This window comes from Penicillium nucicola (assembly GCF_028828085.1).
Source record: "Penicillium nucicola strain IBT 29836 chromosome Unknown utg000010l, whole genome shotgun sequence".
In the NCBI taxonomy this organism is placed as follows: Eukaryota; Fungi; Ascomycota; class Eurotiomycetes; order Eurotiales; family Aspergillaceae; genus Penicillium; species Penicillium nucicola.
Window position 1 is genome coordinate 3,576,363 of NW_026643134.1, and position 21,054 is coordinate 3,597,416.

Genomic DNA, 21,054 nt, shown 5'->3' on the forward strand with positions numbered 1-21,054 from the left:
AGGCTTTTCCAAATCCCCAGATACTTTGCATGGTTGCATGAACGCGAGACCGCTATTGCCGAACTTGGTCTGCAAAAGTTTCAAGTCATCGTCCTAGTATCAATCAATCAATCAATCAATAAAAGTTCTATTGACCTGTTGCAGCCTAACTGGTATCGTAATGACCATGTAGGCGCTTCTCTCTAGTTGAAGCAAGAACTAGTCCGTACGCTTGATAATGCCTATACGAAGAAAACGATCTGGTCCTCGAAAGGAAAAAAAAAGGTTACTAGCTCTACATACAAGAAAGTTCCTATAACCTCAAACATAATAGAAACCCAATGCCTTACAGCACTAGGTAAAAAAAGAAGGCGCAGCAGTACTATCTGCTATGCCACCGTCGTTATTCCTCAATTCCATATAAAAGCCTCCCTCCCTCCTCCAATCATATAGCTGCAAGATCAGACCCTGTTTTATTCCTAGTTTAGCTTTTTATACTATGAAATATTTTTCTAGCCGTGGGGCTTCCGTCTGATTCGGCGCCGCATAGTCGAATAGCGAATTAAGGATCTCTCTACCCTTAAATACGGCCGTAAGCAATAGGAAGTACCTTTGAGCAAGAAGACAAGTAAAGGAATTTAACGAAAAGCCTTTGGGCCTGCGCGACTAATGTAACTCACCCTATGAGGGCATGATTGAAACACAAGTCAGTACAGCGAACAATGAGTAATTCACAAAATGTTCCCCCGAAAGAATTCCCAGCAAACTCATTCCACCAACGTAGCATAGGCTGTAATTTCAAGCTTTGCTTCCCCATATAGCTCGCTCACCCCAACTCCAGTCCAAGCAGGCCGATTTTTGCCGAAGTACTTCCCCACCACGAACTCCATAGCCTCGTCCACCTCACCACCACTCAAACCCCCAACATGATACGATGTCATCTGGTGAACAGCTTGAAACCCATCCTGCACGCCGGCGGCAGCGAGAGATGCCTCCACATTTGCGAAGGCTAGGTCAAACTGCTCGACTAGCGAAGGCGGGTAACTCAGATCTTCGCGCATGCCGGTCTGCCCAGATGTCACGACCTGGCGGGCATTTGGCGGAAGAACGACTGCGGAGGAAATGTGCAAGAGGGTTGAGAGCTTTGTACCCATTCCGGCTGAGTTGAAGCATTTAATACCGCGAGAGTTGAGGGGGGATTTGTATTCATCGGACATTTTCTTGGACGTGGGAGGGCAGATTGGTCGACGCACAATGGCTGACGTTTTTATAGAAGGAATAGTATGCGATTTTCAGGACTTGGGATATGGCTTCGATCCTACTTCGATGGTCTACGTAGGAGGTTTTTATATACAGGTCGAAGCCTTTTGTTGTGGATTTTTCAACCTGAGGAGAAATCCGGCATGGGAAAGCCACAGCGAGCTACTCGAACCCTTTTCTCGGGTTTTGATTTAGTGACACGAAGTTTGATTGCTAGTCCTCTTGGCTTAACGGCTGAACTTTGGCCTAGGATATTGGATACTGTATAGGTGAAAGACAAATTGTAGATAAGAGCAGGACTCTTTCCTTATCGTGTGATGATTTGTAAATCTTTCTAGGGCGAGGTGTTGAATCATCATCCTCTGCATTCGATACATGATATCGCTTGGATCCTCCTTGCGCTCCCAGATCTACCGAGTTGGATGGATCACAGCCAAAAATAACTGTTGATACAACTTTATTACGAGATGCCCAGACGGAGATGCTAATTTGGAACAAATGCGCACTTTTTACCTTCATACATCAATCGGTTGAATTATGTGGTGTAGTGGGGAAATCACGACACTTGTATTATTACTGCCTCAGGCAGTGATATCCTCGAGGAAGGGTTATGGGCAACCTACGACTGTAGAGAAGGATAGACAGTTACAACAATGCCACTCATTTCCTGATTCAAGATTTATGATCATTATGCTCCTTGGTATAGCATCTGATTATCCCTGATAGGCATCATCTGTTTAGAGCTCACAGACCTGACTTGTTGTTGGGTTTTCTTGCCACCATTTGTCGACCCGTCTGTTTTGACCAGACTGCCATCGAGCATCTCCCATTTCAGTGGGTAAAATGCAATTTTGATTGAATACCTGATTCCAAGTACAGTCGAACATATCGCACATACCTAGACAATAGTCCCCGGGCTCTGTTCTGCTTCCAGTACCACTTCCTCCAGTGACCGAATCTTCAGGCCCTTGAAATATTGCTCCTTTTGGCGTTCTACCTTTTCCTGTGGCAAGATAGCTCCACCAGTCAAAGAGAACTCGGCATATTGCGCCGCAATGACATCATCGTCACCCGGTTGGCCCTGCTCGATGCAATCCTGCAGACTATCAAGGGATACATAACAGACCTTCATGTCCCTCCCGTGCCTCGCCAGCAACTTAGCAACGCTGTTCCAGGTGGTCGTTTCGCCGCATACAAAGGTCGTGGCTTCCCAATTATCCTGGTCAATCAGGCGCGCCATCGCCGCCGCCGCATCACGCGCGGCAGTGAAAGAAATCAACTCCTCGCCCGTTCCCGGTATGGTAATCACGCCCGTCTCAAAGTTGACAGGGTGGAAATCACCAATATCCTTGATATACCGCGAGCCCGCCGATACAAAATAGTCAGACAACCAGCCCATATTGAAAAGGGTCCACATGACATCCTTCTGGGCGCGCAACGCTTGCCGCACAGGCTCATGGTTGGCGTAGTAAAACTCCGGTGACTCGGGGTAGAGATCGACGTTTCCACCGTATTCGGAAGGCATGAAACGCTTGCATTTTGGGCTTTTCTGACAGGCTTCCAAGAGGGCAAGGTGGGCGGTGACGCTGCCTAACGAGTAGTCGAGTAGCGCGGAGATCAAACCGTCGCAGTCTTCAAGAGCTACGACCAACGATGCGATGGAGTAGTCGGTTGAGCGGAAAGAGATGTCACGGCGTTCGAACCAAGGTTTTAAGCTTCGGCTTAACACGACGACTTCATGGGAGGCGGCAAGGAGCTCTTCGACGAGGTATTTGGCTAAGTCGCCGGCACCAGCAATTGCGATACGCATGGCGATCTTGGAAGGGGTTGTATGCTGAGGAATGATTTGAAAAGGCAATATAAAACTTTGAGTGATTATCAAAAGGATTGGTGGACCTACGTTGGTTTTGTTCAAGCTAGCAAAAATCGGTTACTATATTCCAAATAAAGGCCTGTGCATAATTAAGGCTAAATATACCCCACCAGCTTTTGATTTCACGATTGCCATTATCAGTATTTATTAGGTACCATGGTTTAGATATCGAGATCAATCAACCTGGATGTCTACTTGGGGCTCGCCCTCGCCTTCCATTCATGTGGGTCCGCATCTATCGGACTTTCTTGGAAGCCAATCATCATATTGTCCATACTCCGCCGCCGTAACATTCGACAGTAATAGGAGGTTCATCATAATTATTAATTGAAAAATTCTCGGTTTTATAGCACATCTTAATAAACTAAATTCAGTAATCAGTTGACAGCGTTGTACTGCATAAAGAGGAAAATTGATCCTCGCTGTCGATTACTACTTGAGCAAAACGCAAGATAAAAGGATAAACACGTCCGTTCCACAATAACAAAACAATTCATTCCCATATTCTCATTTCAGATCCTTCAAAGAACATACTTCACGTCATGTCGAACACCAGCCATACCCCATCATTGAAAAGGGTACCAAACAATAGCAGCCCTGAACAAATCTTAGCAATTGTCAAAGCCGATGGGGGGGTCATCATTGAAAACTTCTTGACCCTTGATCAACTCCAGGGCCTGAACAACGACATCGACGCCTCGGTGGCGGAAGCGAACTTTGGTTCAACGCACAGCAATGAATTCATCTCAAAGTTCCACGGCGCGAAGACCAAACGAATCACCAATCTTGTGACGATAAGCAAAACGTTCCGCGACACGCTACTAGATAGCGACTTGGTGCATGTCATTGCCGAGCGTGTCTTCCGGGAGGAGGCCCAGAGCTACTGGATGAGCACTGCGCAGGTTATTGAGATTAGTCCCGGAAATGACGCGCAGCCTCTACATCGCGACTTGGAAAACACTCACCCTTTCATCGCAATAGGACCCACAGGCCCGGAGGCCTCGCTCAACTATTTAATTGCGCTTTCGGATTTCACCGAAGAAAATGGGGCTACGAGAGTCATACCTGGCAGCAACCACTGGTCTGACTTCAACAACCGCGGAACGCCTCAGATGACCATCCCAGCAGAGATGAAGGCGGGTGATGTACTTTTGATATCTGGGAAAGTGGTTCATGGTGGTGGCGCTAATCGGTCGGTGGATATCAAGCGTCGAGGCCTTGCTTTCACTTTTCAACCGGGTTATCTGACACCGGAGGAAGCTTATCCGTTTTTGGTCCAGATGGAACTGGTGAAGGAAATGAGCCCACGAGCACAGAAAATGATCGGGTTCCGAAGTCAGTATCCTAAAGGAAGTCCGGGACTGTGGCAGATTGATTACAAAGAGATTGGTGACTATATAGGGCTGTAAATCTGAGCTAAATATAGTTCATGTTCATGTAAGGAAAACAGATAGTTCATTTGGTAGAGTTCGTGCTATATGTATGTTCATTGGAACGGAACCTCATGGTAACTATCTAAATAATAAATAAATCTAATCCCATTTCTGCCATGACTTTCTCCCAGCTCACAAAGCAGTTGTCATTATCACGGGACCTTGCAGCATCCCTCCTACGCCAAACTTCAACAACTACAGCCAAAGCCGGAGCAATACTTCCCAATCCCAGTCTCGCCTTCGTGGAGAACCATCCAAGGAATGCGTTGCGCGACTTGCGTTCGTCGGATTCACAGGCGATCAAAAAGATTGGCCATAAAATTCCACAGCATCCATGGGTTATTTCGTGGCTTTCAATGTTTCGTAAATGTATGAGAGTGTGACGTACTATCCCTTGGAGGTCCTCCGAAGCGGTATGCAGTAGGTTGTGTTTAAAATGAATATAGCAGGCATAATAGAACATCATTTTGTAATCCATAAGTACCTGGCTTTCGGCCTCAAAGTTTGCTTGTCTTTTCAATACAGAAATCGGTCTGTTGAGCCGAATTTTAATCTCAAGTCCTTCCAATTCGGTCTTGGAGGGACGGTAGGGAGATGCGAGAATATGATTGATATGTGTGATGGCCTCCAAAATTGGTTTTGTAATACCGAAGTATTGATCAAGAACGTAGTCTGCGTCTAGGAAAATGCTCGTAACACCAAAGGTTGAATTATGGATGTAGTCTGAGTCGCCAACGACACGGTTATGAATATTCCGTAAGGGTGTATCCTCGGCAGCCCTTGGAAAGACGGATCCAATGACTTCAGCACACAGGAAGAATTGATAAGTCGCCGACTTTTGCAAACGAGTCCAATTCCCTCGCTCAATGGACTGAAGCCATGCACGGCCACCTTTGAGATGTTTGCGCCAGAATGAGAAGTTGCCATTGATGACCTCCATGAGTGATAGAGCACTAATGGTAGCCAGCACAACTTCCAGCTGCGCTTCATGTTGCTGCATTGATGCCTGTTGGAGATACTCGAGACTCAATTGGTAGTGTTTGATGGCGCTGATGGAGTAAGGTAGGCTATTGGAGCCTACGCGCTGAAATTTGTTGAAGGCCGACAACGTATAGATCGCATGAAGAAGAGCGGAGTTCTCAAGCAAGATATCTTTGCCTGCCATGGATTCCAGAGCCATGGGAATCCAGACAGTACGGTAAGGATTGTCTGCCAAACGCACCGATATCATCAGGTCGCTCAGATGCGTCACCCAGTAATGCATTAATTCTCGTTCTCCTCGGGGTCCCGGGTCATCAAGGGGTGTGAAATATTCGAGTGGTTTAACAGGATCCATAGCATCTTTCATCCAGAATTCCCAATGAGATGCCATATTGTGTTGCCAACTATATGGAGAACGGCATCTATAAATTGAAAGATCCAATTTTTCGTCTTCATTATAGTGCAAAACCTTGTCTTCACCCGACCCCTCCAATATAGTTGAGATGGAGGAGTCTTGATTAGACGAAGCCTCGAAAACCGAATTCCCATATTCCACGATGAACTGGTTAGAGGGCCCAACCTGGTTAGGAGAAATAGCTGCTCTGGGTGGTGACAGCCTAAAAACCGAGAAGAGGCCATCCTGCTCTTGATCGACGACAGTCGCTGCATCCAAAGTCGCGAGAGAAATATCAAGTTGTAGCTCACTGAGTGTGGGTTTCTTGGTCTCCTTCAACTGGGTGAACGAGCGCCTCTGGGCGCCCGTGGGATTATTGTTGTATTCATCAGGCCAAACAAGCTTAACTCCATAGCCCTCACAATGGAAGGACCCTTTGCTGCATCTGGCACAGACCGGTTTCTCCTCGCCGCACTTTACTCCTCGGGATCGGCAAGTCCAGCAGCCTGTGAAGGTCTTTGATCGCTTGACTGCTTCCCTCGGCCTTCTTCGGGGCATGGTGATATTGAATTTCAGGTGGTAAGTGACAGAGAGACAATCAAATGGCTAAGGCCTGGTGCAGCCTGGTGCAGCCTTATCGTCCGGGGTTACCGGAGATTAAATCATGAGAGTGGCCCGTAAGTTAACACGGGCCGGGTCATAGACTGTGTCAAAACGCGGTATGAGATGCAGTACTATTCAGATGCTCCAACACTAATTAGTTAATTAGTTAACAGTTCACTAACTAACTAGTCATCAATTTCTGTGATGATTCATCCCCACCCCACACCTCGCTGTCAGTTTCCTGAAACCTATGCACGTTATTGGTTGTTTTCACTAGTGCAATTTGCTAATCGCGATTCGCAATTCCTTTACTCTCAGCCTGTCAGGTCGCTTATCTGCCATCAAAAGATAGGAGGATCTTCTGAAGATTACTTATCCTATGCACATCTTCACATCTCACCGCTGTGACAACTGTTGTATCTTCAGTGTTATGTGAATCACAGATAGGTAAAAACTTAGCGGAATTAGAGTCTTTGGCGAATTCTAGACTCGATACGAAAAATCCTGCTTGTATATAACTGTTGTTCGGCTCGAGTAGTATGATGATTATGATGATTCCCTCTGTTTCGCTCATCAGTTATCGATTTCAATATGTCCGACATCACCGGGAAAGGAAACCAAGGTATGAAGACTTCAAGCACCAGCGCCGAAGACGGTTCTGGCCATGAGATCGGCATTGGTGATGTCCAGACCGTAACACTTGATAAACCGTTCCATCTCTGGAGCGCACTAGGAATCTCGTTTTCCGTTACTTCAGTACCCTTGGCGATTGGGACATATCTGTCTGTCAGTGTGGGTGTTGGCGGTAGTCCAGTATACTTTTTTGGTTACATCGTTTCTGTTATCTTCAATCTGTGTATCTGTGCGTCCTTAGCAGAACTAGCTGCTGTTTTCCCACATTCCTCAGGTAAAGTTCTATTTATCCTTTTCTCACGAAAATTCGGCTTGTTAACGGATCATTTGCAGGCCAGGTATACTGGACATCCCAATTGGCACCCCAGCGATATGCTCATGGCCTCAGTTACCTCGTCGGCTGGCTGACAGCGGCTGGGTACTTCTTCTGGACAGCAGCCACCTTCCTCATCACCTCTGAGTTGATATTCGCATTAGTCCAAATCTGCCATTCCCATTTTACTCCTCTAGCATGGCACTACTATATATGCTATTTTGCGGTCGGCCTTTGGGCCCTGTTGCCAAACACGGTATTATTCAAATGGTATCCTCTATTTCTGCAGGGCCTGGTGGTCTACATCAACCTCGGCAGCCTGTTTATCCTCATCCTGCTACTTGTTCGGTCAAGCCCCAAACAAACGAGCGAGTATGTATTCAAGGACTTTGTGAACCAAACCGGTTGGTCATCGAATGTGGTCGTGTTCTTCATCGGTCTGCTACCAGGTCTCACAGCCATCAACGGGTTCGATAGTGCCGCACACATGGCTGAAGAAATGTCCGAACCTTCTCGACAGGTTCCCCAAATTATGTGCATCAGCGCAGTGGCAAGCGCCATTGCTGGACTACCGATGATTTTAGTGTACACCTTTTGCATTACGAACCCCGAAAATCTGTTAGACCCAATGGGTGGCCAGCCCATCATCCAGCTGATGGTTGACTCTTTCCACTCACGTCCACTTTCTATCATCGGAACCCTGATTTTCATTATTTGTTTTGCATGTGCTGGCGTCACGTTGTTGACAACGTTCACCCGAGTTTGGTGGTCTCTAGCGCGTGAAGGCGGTGTTCCTTTCTCCAAATTCATGGCTAAGACCAGTCAATCATCGCAAATACCGATCAATAGCATCATTTTCTGTGTGATTGCCTGTTCTCTGGTTGGTCTTCTTGAACTCGGGTCTGCAACAGCACTGAATGCGATTTTGGGCTCCGCCGTTCTCTGTATATTTTCCTCATACGCCATTCCCATTGCTTGCTCTCTGTTGGGTAAACGATCTGCCGTCGCAAGGCCACATTATTTCAGTTTGGGAAAGGCGCTTGGTACAATCTTGAATCTGATTTCGGTCGTGTGGATCTTTTTTGTGTTTGTCTGGCTGTGCTTTCCTTTATATCTCCCAGTGACGATGGATAACATGAACTGGGCGGTTCTGGTTTGCGCTGTGGTCATTTTGATCAGCGGGTTCAATTGGCTGATACATGCGAAAAATGGGTTTCGAATTCCGAGGGCCGTATGAAGGACTTGAAACATATCTCTCCGGTATCCCCGAAACCACAGGAGTCCTCAGATTACAAGTCAAATGTGAAGTTGAAAATCAAGATATTGTAGTGGGGGAATTCCCTACTGCATGAAGTAACTAACCTCGTTAGCGGTCTACGGATGACTCAGGCAGTTATGATGTATTTAAGACCTCTCTACGCATAGTGAGCAAGATGGACACATTCTTCTCTTCAGACCACCCCTATGAGCTCTCCTTTCTTATAGTTCTACCCGACCTCTTGCTGTGTTTTACCTATGCTCCCATTCTACTATTGACCTGTTTGCTCAACCAGACTGCTATCGCGCCGTCTCCATTTCAACATACAAATTTCTTTTAACTAAAATAACGAGGAGCGAGAAACATATTTAAATTTGCCATACATAGTAAAGTATGGTTCACTCTGTAAGCTGCAACTAAACCCAAGGATCAGCTGGCTCCTCCACCCCAGTCCACATATCAGTGTTGTCGGGAATGCTGGGATCCAGCAGTTTTCTGGGATCAGTCGAGTCCACCCATCCCAGGAAAGGCTCACTCAGGCTATATCCAGCAACTCTTTGAATGTCGACGGGATACTTCTTCATAACATCCATATCCACCGAAAGATACATGTTCTCCTCCTGCCGCAGATATCCCTTCGTCATGAAAGTTGAGAAAATAAGCCTCTCCTCATCAGTAGTGGTATTCGCAGACCCGCCATGAAAACAAGAAGCAAGCATCATGAACGCATCTCCGCGCTCCATCTCCGCAAATTCGCAAAGATCCTCGTTTGGCGGGGTGTTCTGATCCCACAGGTGACTACCAGGGATAAAGCGGGTGGCGCCATTGGCTTTAGTAGCCTTCTTACCAGCAACAAAAAATCCAATACTACTATCCCGCAGATTGCCTTCGCGACCGGACGGATACACCTCTGCAAAATGGGCATAGCGCTGGTGGATTGAGTCGTCACGATGCAGAGGCTGCGCCGACGCGCCGCCGCCGATACTGAAGACAATCGTGTTAGAGAGCTGGGGGCGGGAGACGGTCCATTGCTTTTCATTTCCAGACCAGAACCATTGTTTTTCCGTCAGCATGCGGTTCGATACACCTTGGAACAGTTGGTGCATGACAATTTCGCGAGCGTAGGTTGGCGACTTTTGAAGCGCTGCGGTTGTGCGTCGGGTTTGAGATGGGAAGAATGAGCCGCTCCATGCTGTATCTTGCTCGAGACCGGGGCGTATGTCAGCCCTTTGATATATTAGTTTTTGTTCTCGAGGAAGTTAGGGAAGGGTCTTGCTAACTCAATCTGGTCGAGTGCTGCCTGTCCCACTGCATTGCGAATAATCACACCTCCGGCCAATTTGAGACAGGCGACGATCTCGTCAACTGATGCCGTGGCTTTCACCACTGGAACTGATAGTCTAGTCGTGACACTCATGGTTGAGCAGTAAATAAAACGTGCTTGGTAATTGATGGAAGATGAACAAAGTAGACTTAAAATTCTGGAAGTGGTTGATATTTTTAACGTCGAAATGGTTCCAAGTACCTTCTTATATCTTGATGGCTATATTCAGGTCCCAGCATGTCGCCAATATACCATACAAGCTCGACCCTTGGAAGGTCCAAATGGCATCAAATCATTTGATGTATACTGTGCATTGGAAACTTACAGCGACCCAGACTTGGATACAATCTCTGAGATTTGGCCAAGATATCCCGATAGCCTGAGTGGTCAGAAGCAGTGGATAGTGTCAAGTTCCCTTATTCCAAGGTTAGATAAGATCATAGGATTGGAAGTTAACAACGACAAAAATGTTCAAGAATCAATGATCAAATTACGTACTTCCAGACGTTGTTCGATGCACAGCAATTGCCTATCGCCTATCTCTTAAATTCGAGTCAAGGTGGCGGATATTTGAAGGTAGGGCTCGGGGACAACCAGGTTCCGCGCTAGGGCTGCATGTGAGAAGCAATCCACAGCGAGCCCCTTCATTCGAGAACTATAACCCTCGGAATGCTGAGATAAACCCTCATTACCAATGCGATATGAGAGCTGATCTCCTAATAATATATATACCAAGTCCTCGATTAAATATTTGTTCTTACCGTTGACCTAGTTGTCTCAATCCTGTTTGCTCCTACGTATCACTTCTCCAACCCTCAAGTTCTCAAGTTCAACCAAACCAGCGCAAACAGTCAATCTCTGTCAAGAATGAGGTCAAATTTCAAGTCACTTCAAGACCGGGTTGCCATTGTCACCGGCGGATCCCGCGGCATCGGAGCCGGAGTCGCCCTCGAACTGGCCAAGCGCGGCGCCAATGTGCTCATCACGTACAATCAGGCTAGCACGCAAGCGACATCAGTCATTAATCAGCTGAAAGAACTCCGAGTCGGGGCAGAAGGCGTGCAAGCCAGTGGCAGCGACCGTGATTCCCCACGGAGAATTGTCGCTAAAGCTGTTGAAATCTGGGGCCACATAGACATCATAGTCAACAATGCCGGCACCGGGGACGACTCCCTACTGTGCGACCTCACATACGAGCTATGGGACAAGATCATAGACTGCAACCTGCGGTTCCCGACATTCCTGGTCAAGGAAGCGGTACCGCATTTCGGCACGGCGCCTCGCATCGTGAACATCTCCAGCGTCATTGCACGCATGGGAGGTTCGTACAGCACGGCATACTGCGCGACGAAGGCGGCATTGGAAGGAGTGACAAAAGTATGGGCGCAGGAGCTGGGACAGAAATACAGGGCTACTGTAAACTGTGTTAACCCCGGGCCGGTCAATACCGATATGTGGTTGCGAGACACTGAGCAAGAGGTTCAAGATGAGTGGGAGACCAAGATGAGAGAAACTCCTGCTGGGGCTAGGATCGCTGAAGTTGATGACATTGCGCAAATTGTTGCTTTCTTGTCTGAGGAGGGCAGTCGCTGGTCGACGGGGAGCACAGTGAATGCAAATGGAGGCCTTTGTTTTGTTTAAGCTCTGGCTTACTGTGACCTTTTAGCGCAATTAACCACACTGAGCCATTGCTGAATCCATTTTCATGGTAGACCGAAATTCAGTAGCGAGTTTAATATTTATAATCAGCAACCAACTTTCTAGACAAAATACATCCTAATCGGGCATAGAGGACTGTGGGTGTCCTGTGCATTGCCTCCTGATGGTAGCTCCTCTGGGAAATGGGAAAAAGAAATTGGAAGTAACGAAGTGGGCTGTGGAGGGGAGAGGAGAGAAAGAAAGAGACGCGCTGATGAACACTGACGAGACACATGGGTCATATGAGCCCTTTATTTCTGGATCATCTCTGACCTGAGATGAATTAGGCTTGAAGCTCTTGAAAAAGTTGAAATTTATCGCCAGGCCGTTGGTCGATTGTCGATTTTTGAGATCAATAGCTGCCCGAGAGCCACACTTGCGAAATTGCAAGATTCCATTGGTCTATCCCAAATCGAACACGGCACTGCAAGGCAAAGATGTAGTTGAAATATTTCAGGCGTGGCCAGGAAGATTGACACTAGCCATATCTGTAACCACCTCGTCAGTTGTGGTCTTTATGACACCCACGATTAAACGACGTAAATTCGAAGTCAGTTTTTGATTTGCTAGCGCGATTGGTTCGAGCAGTGAATGTCACGCGTCTCCCGTAGGCAAGGAAAAATCTGACAACGGCCTAACAACAGGCGCGCTCGACGGATCCGTCCAGGAGTCGAAAAAGTCGACCGAAATGCGACCATTGTTTGTCCAGGTCGCTCTGGATGGTGCCCAAGACTGCTCAGTAGGGCGACACTGTGAACCAGGACATGCTACCAAGTGTAGCCTAAAGCCCAAAGGGGAAGAGAGAAGGAAGGAAACTTGTCTCATTCCTTAGAGGCGGGCCTTTAATAGGCCCAGCCAGGTCACAACTATGATCGATGTGATTACTTTGCACTACTGTATATATTTTTTCAACGTTTTTTTGAGGTCTTTTTTCGAGCATAAATTAGAATTTAGCAAACTCCTATTTAAGTAATGTTTCACACTGAGAACGGTGTGACAATTATCCAATCCACCCTTAGCTCCGAGCTATCTGCTGCGAACAGGTCGGCCACTAGGGGTAGTAGGACTATGGGAAAGGAGAACACATAGGAGTGGCTTGGAAGAGAAAGAGTGTCTGTTTTAATCTACGTAGAGTAGAGAGGTCTTAAATACATCACGAATGCTCAATCACCCGTAGACCGCTACTTCATGCAGTATGCAGTTCCCCCACTATTATATATAAATCTCTACTATTTAGTTTTTATTTACTCTTTTTCTATTTTTATACCTTAGCAATTAGGACTCGAGATACGACGGAGGAGTGTAGTAACTAAACTAGGTATCGGCCACACTCACTCTTTTCGCCCCTAGTCGTGCTATAGTATCACTGAACTTACACTATGGAGTTGATCTATATAATCCCCTTTTATTGTCAAGCAAGTACATACGACCACAGGGTGTGGAGAACAGGGCTTCCCGTCCGCTCAGCCGTACTTAAGCCACACGCCGGTAAGTTAGTAGTTAGGTGGGTGACCACTAGCGAATCCTTACTGTTGTATGTTTTTTTCTTCCTTCTTCTGAAGCTTAGGAACCGAAATACTATCAACTTGGATTGTATTATTCAAAAGCATTCTGAGATGAATAATATCCCCTTGGTGTCTGGCGTCACAAGCCGCATGACATATACCCTTTTCTGCAGGGGCTGAACATACCGCCGTGGGAGGGGGCTTGGGGCTATGAGGCGCTTCGAATCATTCAATGTAGCTGTACCATTGGAGGATTGTGGGACTTTGGCCCCCAAACTATCCACTCTTAAGCAGATTGAAGTCAGTCACATTTGTGTGATAAGTTATGTACGTGGTAAACGTACAGTGAGCTAAGGCATAGAAATAGTGGGGGCGGAGGGCAAACGGGACATTATTATGACCCTAATAGCGTAAGGCAGCCTATTACCATACAGCCAAAGCAAACTCCCTCGTTAATACGGCAAGCTTGGCGCAGGAGCCCGATTAGCGCCTACTCCACTCTGGACCATTGAGGTTTGTTTTTATCCTCCAGTTGTGCCGGTTGTTGAGGCACCAAAGTTGAATCTACAGTTTTCACATCATGGACTTTGTGCCACGGCCAAAAGGGTCTCAGTCGGATCAGGTGAATGTTCCCCTTCTCGATGGTATACTGTACGAGATACCACAGCCCGGCGACCTCGAGAAAAGTCTCAAAAGAGCCGAGGCGGGAGCTGACTGTCCCTCATCTCCCACTGAAATTGCCTTTTATATCCAGTCACGATTTTTCTTTGGACTATTGGCCGAATATCTGGAAAATGAAAACCTTCAAGTGGAAGAATTTGTGAAACAGATTAATGGCCATGCTGGCCGCTTCGTATGCCTCAGCAAAGTCGCCAGCAGCCTCTTTGGCGTACACGAACGCTGCCAACTCTACGACGCCACGTCCAAAATCAATTTCTGGGACATCTTACCGCGGACTAGGTCGCAAGTCCTCAGACTGGAGAGCCTTCCTAACGGGGATATTAGCCCCGTGCCAGAGGTAGTCCTGTCTACCCTGGTTCTTTGCGATGCTTTCTATGCTCTGGCTTTGGACGAAGAAGAGAGCAGAAATTATCCTCGAGATAGCGGAAAAGAAATGATTTACAACAATCCGTTACAAGATGCATATCACCATAGCCAGTTGCCATGGGTTGCGTCATTAGAAAATGTGAACAACAAGTCAAACATACGCGATAGCGTACGACCTTCCCTGCTGCTGATCATCAACCGCCTTATCTCTAATGGATGGTGCCCTTCTACTATCTGGGCTAGTGCGAGAAGCGTTGGATATTTGACTCTCTACTACATGTCACAGATCAAACGACCTCTCTCCTCCGAGTTGAACCACGAAGGCTGTACAGGGCTAGTATGTAGGGCGGCTGCCCGGTTTGGGGTCCCAGATTATAAATCTTTGCAACGCCCTTCGCATTATCGTGATCTTATAAGCTGCGCGCCAGTCTCAGAAAACGTTCCAAAAGAATCCAAACTCAACTTTGAGCCACAACACGTTAGCGAGGAGTGCAGATGCTCCACGAAATCCTTGCCAATTCAGGATGTCATTGACATACTTTTGCAAAGAAAAATCCCGTTGGTCAAATTCAAGAGAACCGAACATGGTGGTTGTGCGGATATCGAAATTGTTCGTTTGCAAAAGTGGAGAGCAGATACATTGCTGTCTCTCATGTCTGGTCAGACGGCCTAGGAAACTCTTTTGACAACGGTATCTGGCAATGTCAGTTGGACAGTATTTTCGAAAGTATTTCCCATCTTCCAAATCATCGTGGTGAGGCGATGTCTCACTTGGCTTTTAACAGACGGGAAACCCTGTTGCCATGGAGTATACCGGGAATTTACTCGAGAAATGAGCCTTACGATCTTTTTTGGCTGGATATTCTCTGCATTCCGACCGAATCTGCGCTGAATAGTCTTTACAACCCTCCTGAAGACCTGTGGTCTACTACAATCAACCAGATAGCGGCTATATTCGCAGGTGCAATGCAAGTCATGATATTGGACAAAGAGATCCAACTTCTGAGACATGACAGATGCCATGTGCCAGAGATCTTAGCTCTGTTTCAGGGTTGCAACTGGGCAACTAGAGCTTGGACCTACCAGGAATGTCAGAGTTCACTATGCTACGTGAAGCTTGCGGACGGATTCTTCAACCCTAGAGATATACTCCTTGATGCAAGAGATTCAAGCTACTTTACTCGTCGGGAAGGACGTACCTTGCAGCAAGTGGTGTCTGCATCCAGAATTGATCCTTATTCAGAGACAACCTTTTCGGGAATGATTGAGCGATGGCTCAGTCACGACCTGCAACGCTTGATTCATCAGTCCTGGTTCTTCCCATTGGACTGGGATGACAAACCGACAGTTTCTGTGTGGTCTTCTATTCAGGGGACTATATATCAGCTATTCGGCAAGTCGGAGTCTCCTCCACCATTATTCTTTGGAAGCTCCAAACCATTTATATCAATCTGGAATGAACTCCTTCGAAGATCATGCACAAAGGATAAGGACCGAATGAGTATATTTGCGATGTCACTACAGATTTCCCCGCATGATCTCCGTGAAATCAATGATGACGAGAGATTCAAGGCCATGCTTTGGAGCTTTTCCAACGTTCCATTATCGCTTCTCTTCACTCCTTGCATTGACGAGAAAGATCAACTCAATGGACCAGACAAATGGATCAAAAAGACTGCCAAGGACTTCGCCTCCGGTCGTATCTATCCGCTCAAACCAAGATATCTCGGTCAATTCTCACCTAGACAAGACCAAATAACCTTCCAATTTCCAGGCAAACAGCAGAACCCGCTTGTGATGGTTATTCCGCCAATATATGCAAATAAGTCCTGGCTGAAGTTGATTCATAACGACCGTGTATGGCTTATCCACGTTCACTCTGTCCCATCCCGTCCAATGGTCGGACAGGCCATTTTGATAATTGACACTCGAACTCTTGCCTGGGAGAACGATAAGTCAGAATGGAAGGCAAATGAAATTCTAGATGGGAAATGGTCTGCAAGATGTTGTCTTGAAATTAACAAAGTCCACAATGAAGAGGCTACTCTTTGGGGTCGGGCCCGTGGAAAGCAGCGGTCGAAGAGACTGTACACGACATACTGCTCCTCTATCTCAATTTTGCAGCCCGAAAGTGAGAATGATGAAATAATTCGGAAACATTGCTCTCGGCTGCCAGTGGTCTCGATGTCTACGGCAGATGCCAATAGCAACCTGAACTCAGCTTGGTCACGGTTGACATCCAGTCTGCTGGACGAGTCGACAGATATCACCGTTTCTTGTAGTATGATATCATTTCCCCGAGACTTTCTCCCTTCGTTGTGTTAACTCATCCTCTTAGCCCCTCCGATTAAACGTGTTTCATCCATCGACCGACGGTCTTTACTCAGCGGAGAAGCTTTATTGGGCTTTCGACAATCAATCACGCTTGCTCCAAACCTCCTTCATCTCTCATTATGCTTAGCTGGGCTGGCATTGTTTATGGCTGTGATAGCCAGCGATGTTTCTGAAGTGTCGGGTGGAGTAGGAGGGGCTCTGTCAGGCTTAAACATTTTGACTACCTTAATATTACTTGGTGTGTGGATTGGAGCTTTCCCTCTGGGTGACTGGGGTCTACATTTGTGTGCCAGGCTTTTCATCCCAGAGAAAGCGAGAACTCAAGGCACCAAACCTAATTACCTCCACGAATCCAGTGGATTCTTGGCGGTTCTCCTCGGGTTTGTTTGCAGTTGTTTTATCCTTCCTGTCTGTCAAGTCCTTTTTCTAATTGGCTGGAAATCAGGATATGCGGGATGGGGGTCAATCGATGCGGCTTTTGTTGGAGTTGCAGCTACACAGATACTATTGTCTCCCTTGACCTTATGGGCTTACTTGCGCTGGGCATCTCTGTCCCGCAAGCTTTGGCTCATGAGTTACTCTCAAACACTGAGTGAAATCCTCGCTGGCAAGGATAAAGAGTCTCAGTCAATACGCGAGATCTGGCAGGGAGCCGCGAGGGGCGAATGGATTGCAACTGCAAAGTTTATATGGAACTTTCAGATGATAGATAGCAAGTTGAAGATACCATTCCAATAACAATACATCAGATAGTGGAAATCGCTTTCATATGAATATTTAGGATAAGCTTAGTGCACGGAATCAAAGAAATAGAATACAGCCACATCTCTATGGGTTTCTATGCCCCTCTATGCCGCTAACAAAAGCCCAATAGATGACTGCTTGTCTCACCAGTGATACCCCGCACTGAGGCAGACGTTAATCTTTAATCTCAACCTCGAGAACCGTATCCGATTCTGTTTAATGATAGTGCTTTGCTTCGCATGATGATTACACGACATAGAGCGCTTAAATGCCCGCCTAATGAATTCTCTGCACGCATCATCTGGGCAGCTCATATTCTTTCTTATCTCAACAACAGCCAAGCACACGAAGCGCTTTTCAAGGCTGAAGACCACGTGGAATGCGGCAGCAATACCGATGAGTCGAGCGACCATGAGACAGGTGACGAGATAGAGAAGAATGTAACTCTTTCAGGTCCTCGAGAATCCGTTCGCCAGAAATTCCTGGACTGTATTGCCCAACTGCTGTCGCCGTGCAAGGGTTGGGATGGGGTCACCGCAACGGCAATGCGTGAAGGGGAAAACAGAGTCGAGGTGGATATCGCAAGGAACGATGGTTTTCTTTCTGATTGAGATTGCTTTGAGGATGATACTATGGGTTACTGCCGTATGTTGGAAGTGTATCTGGCTGGTAGTGCCGAGGGTATGTACAGCTCTGAATCCTCTTTTCAGGAGGTTGGATGTCTGATGACTGAGCGCCAGGGACTAACACAAGTGCAAACACGTTAACGGAATTCGAGCTCAAGGTGATAGAATATATGTCCCGTCGGATCGATGATTGGATTGAATCTTTCAGGGAAGCCTTAACAAAGGTCCAAAATTGTCTTGACTGGAACTCAGAACTATGGCTTGGACAGGAGGCTGCATTCCAAACTTTGACTAACATGATGGCTCTCATATCACAATTCGATGCCGATAATGAATGTGTCAAAACTAGGCTCCTGGTAGTTCAACAGGCTTATATGTGTCTCGACATAGCACAAGTTCGACTGTTCTTTTCTGACTGCTTTGGGACCCAGGCAGGCTTGAAGCTCTGGAAAAAATTGACCTTTATCGCCAGACCGTTGGTCGACTGTCGATTACTGAGATCAATAGCTGCCCGGGAGCCGCACTTGGGAAATTGCAAGGTTTCATTGATTTCTTCCAAATCGAGCACAGCACTGGAAGGCAAAGACGTAGTTGACATATTTGAGGCGTGGGAACAACTAGGGCTGGGCTGCATTCCAAAGCCAGTGATCCGAAAACTTCATCCATTGAGCCAAAAGTTTAAAATAGCTTGCGCGAAGACTTTTTCTCTGCATGCTGAGATACAGCTAGTGGTGCACTATGAGGACAGATGTGCACCTTGGCCTACTCTTGACTATTTTGGATGCAGTAAAAAGACTTGCTTGCTCTGCGAAACCTTCCTTGGCGCGTTGCCGAGTCCAATTGCCACACGTGGAAGGCATGGTATTTGCTATCCTGCTTGGGCTGTACCAGTCTCGAAGTCAGGTACCATGCAGATTGCCGTCAAGGTGTTGGAGCAAAGCCTTTTGGCTCGCATTGAAGGGATTCTCAACGGCTTTATACACCCTAGGCACAAAAGTCTCGTCATGCAATCCGACATCGTGTCGGACTTTTCGGACCTGACACTCGAAGAATGGCAGCAGAAAGAACAGGATAGGCAGCGTTTTAAAAATGAAAAGACAATCCAGCATACGAATATGCTGATTAGGTGAGATTTTCTTTTGCTAAGTTGGCGAATACTGAATAACTCACTGATTATAACACCCAAAAAAGCCAGGGGATTACTCCAACTACAAACCCGAAGCATCACCCCCTCGACAATTTTGAACTTGAAGATTGCTGTGTGATGTGTAATAAAAGCCCAGGAATTCAATGCCCACAATGCCGAAGTACATACTATTGTTCCAAAGACTGCGAGAGAAGTGATTTTGCTTCACATGACCCTCTCTGCAAACAGTTCGCTCTTCAGCCCGATAGACCCTCCCCGGAACACAAGCGAGCCATATTCTTCCCAGTTGAGGAAGACAAGCCATGCTTAATATGGATCCCATGCAGACGGCAATATGACGAGGAAGACGGAATCGGATGGAAGAAGGTTGATTATAATCCCTACCTTGGAACTGATGACCCGTTAAAACGCACAATGCGCATTGAACATAATCCAGTACGAGATCGAAATCTGGGCTCTGGCTTTACATGCTTTTCTCCGCGCAAGGAAGGATACTGTGTCTCCTTGCTACATCGCGACGCATATTTGAAGGATGGGTCAGCCACAAATAAAAGTATATTGGCTTCTGTGAGAGCGTCCCGCACCGCTACCACCCCACATGAATATCGCGGCCCGATGATTGCCCTGCGTGAACTTCACCACGAAGACTTTGCCGATATGACACTAGCTGACTTCCGACATCTGATGGATTACTTGATAAGCTACCGAGACACGAATATCAGAGAAAGCGTCCCGGATTTGCAACACCGCGCTACAACAGCCTCCCGCGGCGTAAAGATTTGCTGTTACGGCGAAGTGGAGCTTCATGGGTCAGAGCACTTCGTTTCTGTCGATTTTACTCGAGCAAACAAGATCTCGCTGGGCAGCGGATCTATCTCACCAATATCTGTCTGCCTCGGTATGCCTATACGATTTTGGAAGGATCCGGGTACCGAGCTTCGCCATCATCCGCCAGAATGGAACAATAGTAATCCTAACGTTGCATTCATGATGATGGAAACTGAGTGTTGTAAGCAAGAGTGGGGCTGGGCGCCTTCGTACTGGAGTTGCGACATAGGGAATGTCTGGGCTGTTCGTGAAGACGGGCGGGATCTTGCTGTGAGAGATGTCGACATGATGTGCCATTTTATGAGGCACAAATTACAGGTTATGTTTGAAGACGTGATGGAATCAGGGGAGAGCTCATTCAATAGGCAGAGGGTCTTGGATTTCATCACTAAGGATAATATGATTCTTCATTGGGAGGAGACTCATGGGAATTAGCTGTTGTGCTTACAGATCAAGGCTAGAGCCTACTGCAAGTTTTTTACTCAATATCAACGGCTAATTAGCGAGCAGCTCGCTGGGATTAATTAGGTTGAAAGTGACTACTTGGGCATACCAAGGGATGCCAATTTACAAAGTGGGCTATCGAGGTAGCAGCTATGTCGAAATTAAATGCGAATAATGCAACCTCTTACACACGCGCTCGAAGTGTATTACACTGACTTACTATATTTGATTGTTTCTTGTGATCATCTCATTCCAAAAATTATTGTTGTTGTTATTGGCGGTGGTGGTGGGAGTGAATGATGCTTGGGTAAATTGGTTGGATGTTTTTTGACTGAAGGTCCAGCCTCAGGGATCGGATTGCTTGGCTTAAGAATCAGCACCAAAAGGCTCGTTTCCTACATTCTACCGTTAATTACTTATAAACATGACCCTATAGGTCGATAAGTTTTACATGTACGGAGCAGAGACTTCAATTATTAATCGAACTTTTGCCTAGAGAATAACGTTAATGCTCGGGTGTTAGCTTCTTAGTAGAGGTTTGTCTTATAGCTAGATTACGATCATTTTTAATATAATAGATGTGGTTAATTTGCAGTATACATTCTCACATCTTTTCAATGGTTTTTTTTT

At 46.7% G+C, this 21,054-nt stretch overlaps 9 protein-coding genes across 9 annotated transcripts; 5 read left to right on the top strand and 4 right to left on the bottom strand.

Annotated features, from left to right (window-relative positions):
- Nucleotides 1–746: 746 nt before the first annotated feature.
- N7511_009917 (uncharacterized protein) lies at nucleotides 747–1,196 on the bottom strand (the record flags this gene model as incomplete). The annotated part of the gene is made up of 1 exon (XM_057132294.1): nucleotides 747–1,196. The coding sequence occupies one exon, from the start codon at nucleotides 1,194–1,196 to the stop codon at nucleotides 747–749; it is 450 nt and encodes a 149-aa protein (XP_056980282.1).
- A 941-nt stretch (nucleotides 1,197–2,137) lies between these two features.
- On the bottom strand, nucleotides 2,138–3,049 carry N7511_009918 (uncharacterized protein; the record flags this gene model as incomplete). Its single annotated transcript, XM_057132295.1, has 1 exon — nucleotides 2,138–3,049. One exon carries the CDS (start codon nucleotides 3,047–3,049, stop codon nucleotides 2,138–2,140), a length of 912 nt encoding a protein of 303 aa, XP_056980283.1.
- A 605-nt stretch (nucleotides 3,050–3,654) lies between these two features.
- N7511_009919 (phytanoyl-CoA dioxygenase family protein) lies at nucleotides 3,655–4,521 on the top strand (the record flags this gene model as incomplete). Its single annotated transcript, XM_057132296.1, has 1 exon — nucleotides 3,655–4,521. The coding sequence occupies one exon, from the start codon at nucleotides 3,655–3,657 to the stop codon at nucleotides 4,519–4,521; it is 867 nt and encodes a 288-aa protein (XP_056980284.1).
- A 106-nt stretch (nucleotides 4,522–4,627) lies between these two features.
- N7511_009920 (Zn(II)2Cys6 transcription factor) lies at nucleotides 4,628–6,478 on the bottom strand (the record flags this gene model as incomplete). Its single annotated transcript, XM_057132297.1, has 1 exon — nucleotides 4,628–6,478. The coding sequence occupies one exon, from the start codon at nucleotides 6,476–6,478 to the stop codon at nucleotides 4,628–4,630; it is 1,851 nt and encodes a 616-aa protein (XP_056980285.1).
- Nucleotides 6,479–7,114: 636 nt separating this feature from the next.
- On the top strand, nucleotides 7,115–8,706 carry N7511_009921 (uncharacterized protein; the record flags this gene model as incomplete). Its single annotated transcript, XM_057132298.1, has 2 exons — nucleotides 7,115–7,430; nucleotides 7,490–8,706. The coding sequence occupies 2 exons, from the start codon at nucleotides 7,115–7,117 to the stop codon at nucleotides 8,704–8,706; spliced, it is 1,533 nt and encodes a 510-aa protein (XP_056980286.1).
- A 437-nt stretch (nucleotides 8,707–9,143) lies between these two features.
- Nucleotides 9,144–10,144, bottom strand: N7511_009922 (phytanoyl-CoA dioxygenase family protein; the record flags this gene model as incomplete). The annotated part of the gene is made up of 2 exons (XM_057132299.1): nucleotides 9,144–9,954; nucleotides 10,008–10,144. 2 exons carry the CDS (start codon nucleotides 10,142–10,144, stop codon nucleotides 9,144–9,146), a joined length of 948 nt encoding a protein of 315 aa, XP_056980287.1.
- Nucleotides 10,145–10,918: 774 nt separating this feature from the next.
- Nucleotides 10,919–11,692, top strand: N7511_009923 (SDR family NAD(P)-dependent oxidoreductase; the record flags this gene model as incomplete). Its single annotated transcript, XM_057132300.1, has 1 exon — nucleotides 10,919–11,692. The coding sequence occupies one exon, from the start codon at nucleotides 10,919–10,921 to the stop codon at nucleotides 11,690–11,692; it is 774 nt and encodes a 257-aa protein (XP_056980288.1).
- Nucleotides 11,693–13,834: 2,142 nt separating this feature from the next.
- Nucleotides 13,835–14,974, top strand: N7511_009924 (uncharacterized protein; the record flags this gene model as incomplete). The annotated part of the gene is made up of 1 exon (XM_057132301.1): nucleotides 13,835–14,974. One exon carries the CDS (start codon nucleotides 13,835–13,837, stop codon nucleotides 14,972–14,974), a length of 1,140 nt encoding a protein of 379 aa, XP_056980289.1.
- A 3,037-nt stretch (nucleotides 14,975–18,011) lies between these two features.
- On the top strand, nucleotides 18,012–20,415 carry N7511_009925 (uncharacterized protein; the record flags this gene model as incomplete). The annotated part of the gene is made up of 3 exons (XM_057132302.1): nucleotides 18,012–18,060; nucleotides 18,120–19,131; nucleotides 19,197–20,415. 3 exons carry the CDS (start codon nucleotides 18,012–18,014, stop codon nucleotides 20,413–20,415), a joined length of 2,280 nt encoding a protein of 759 aa, XP_056980290.1.
- Between the last annotated feature and the right edge of the window lie 639 nt (nucleotides 20,416–21,054).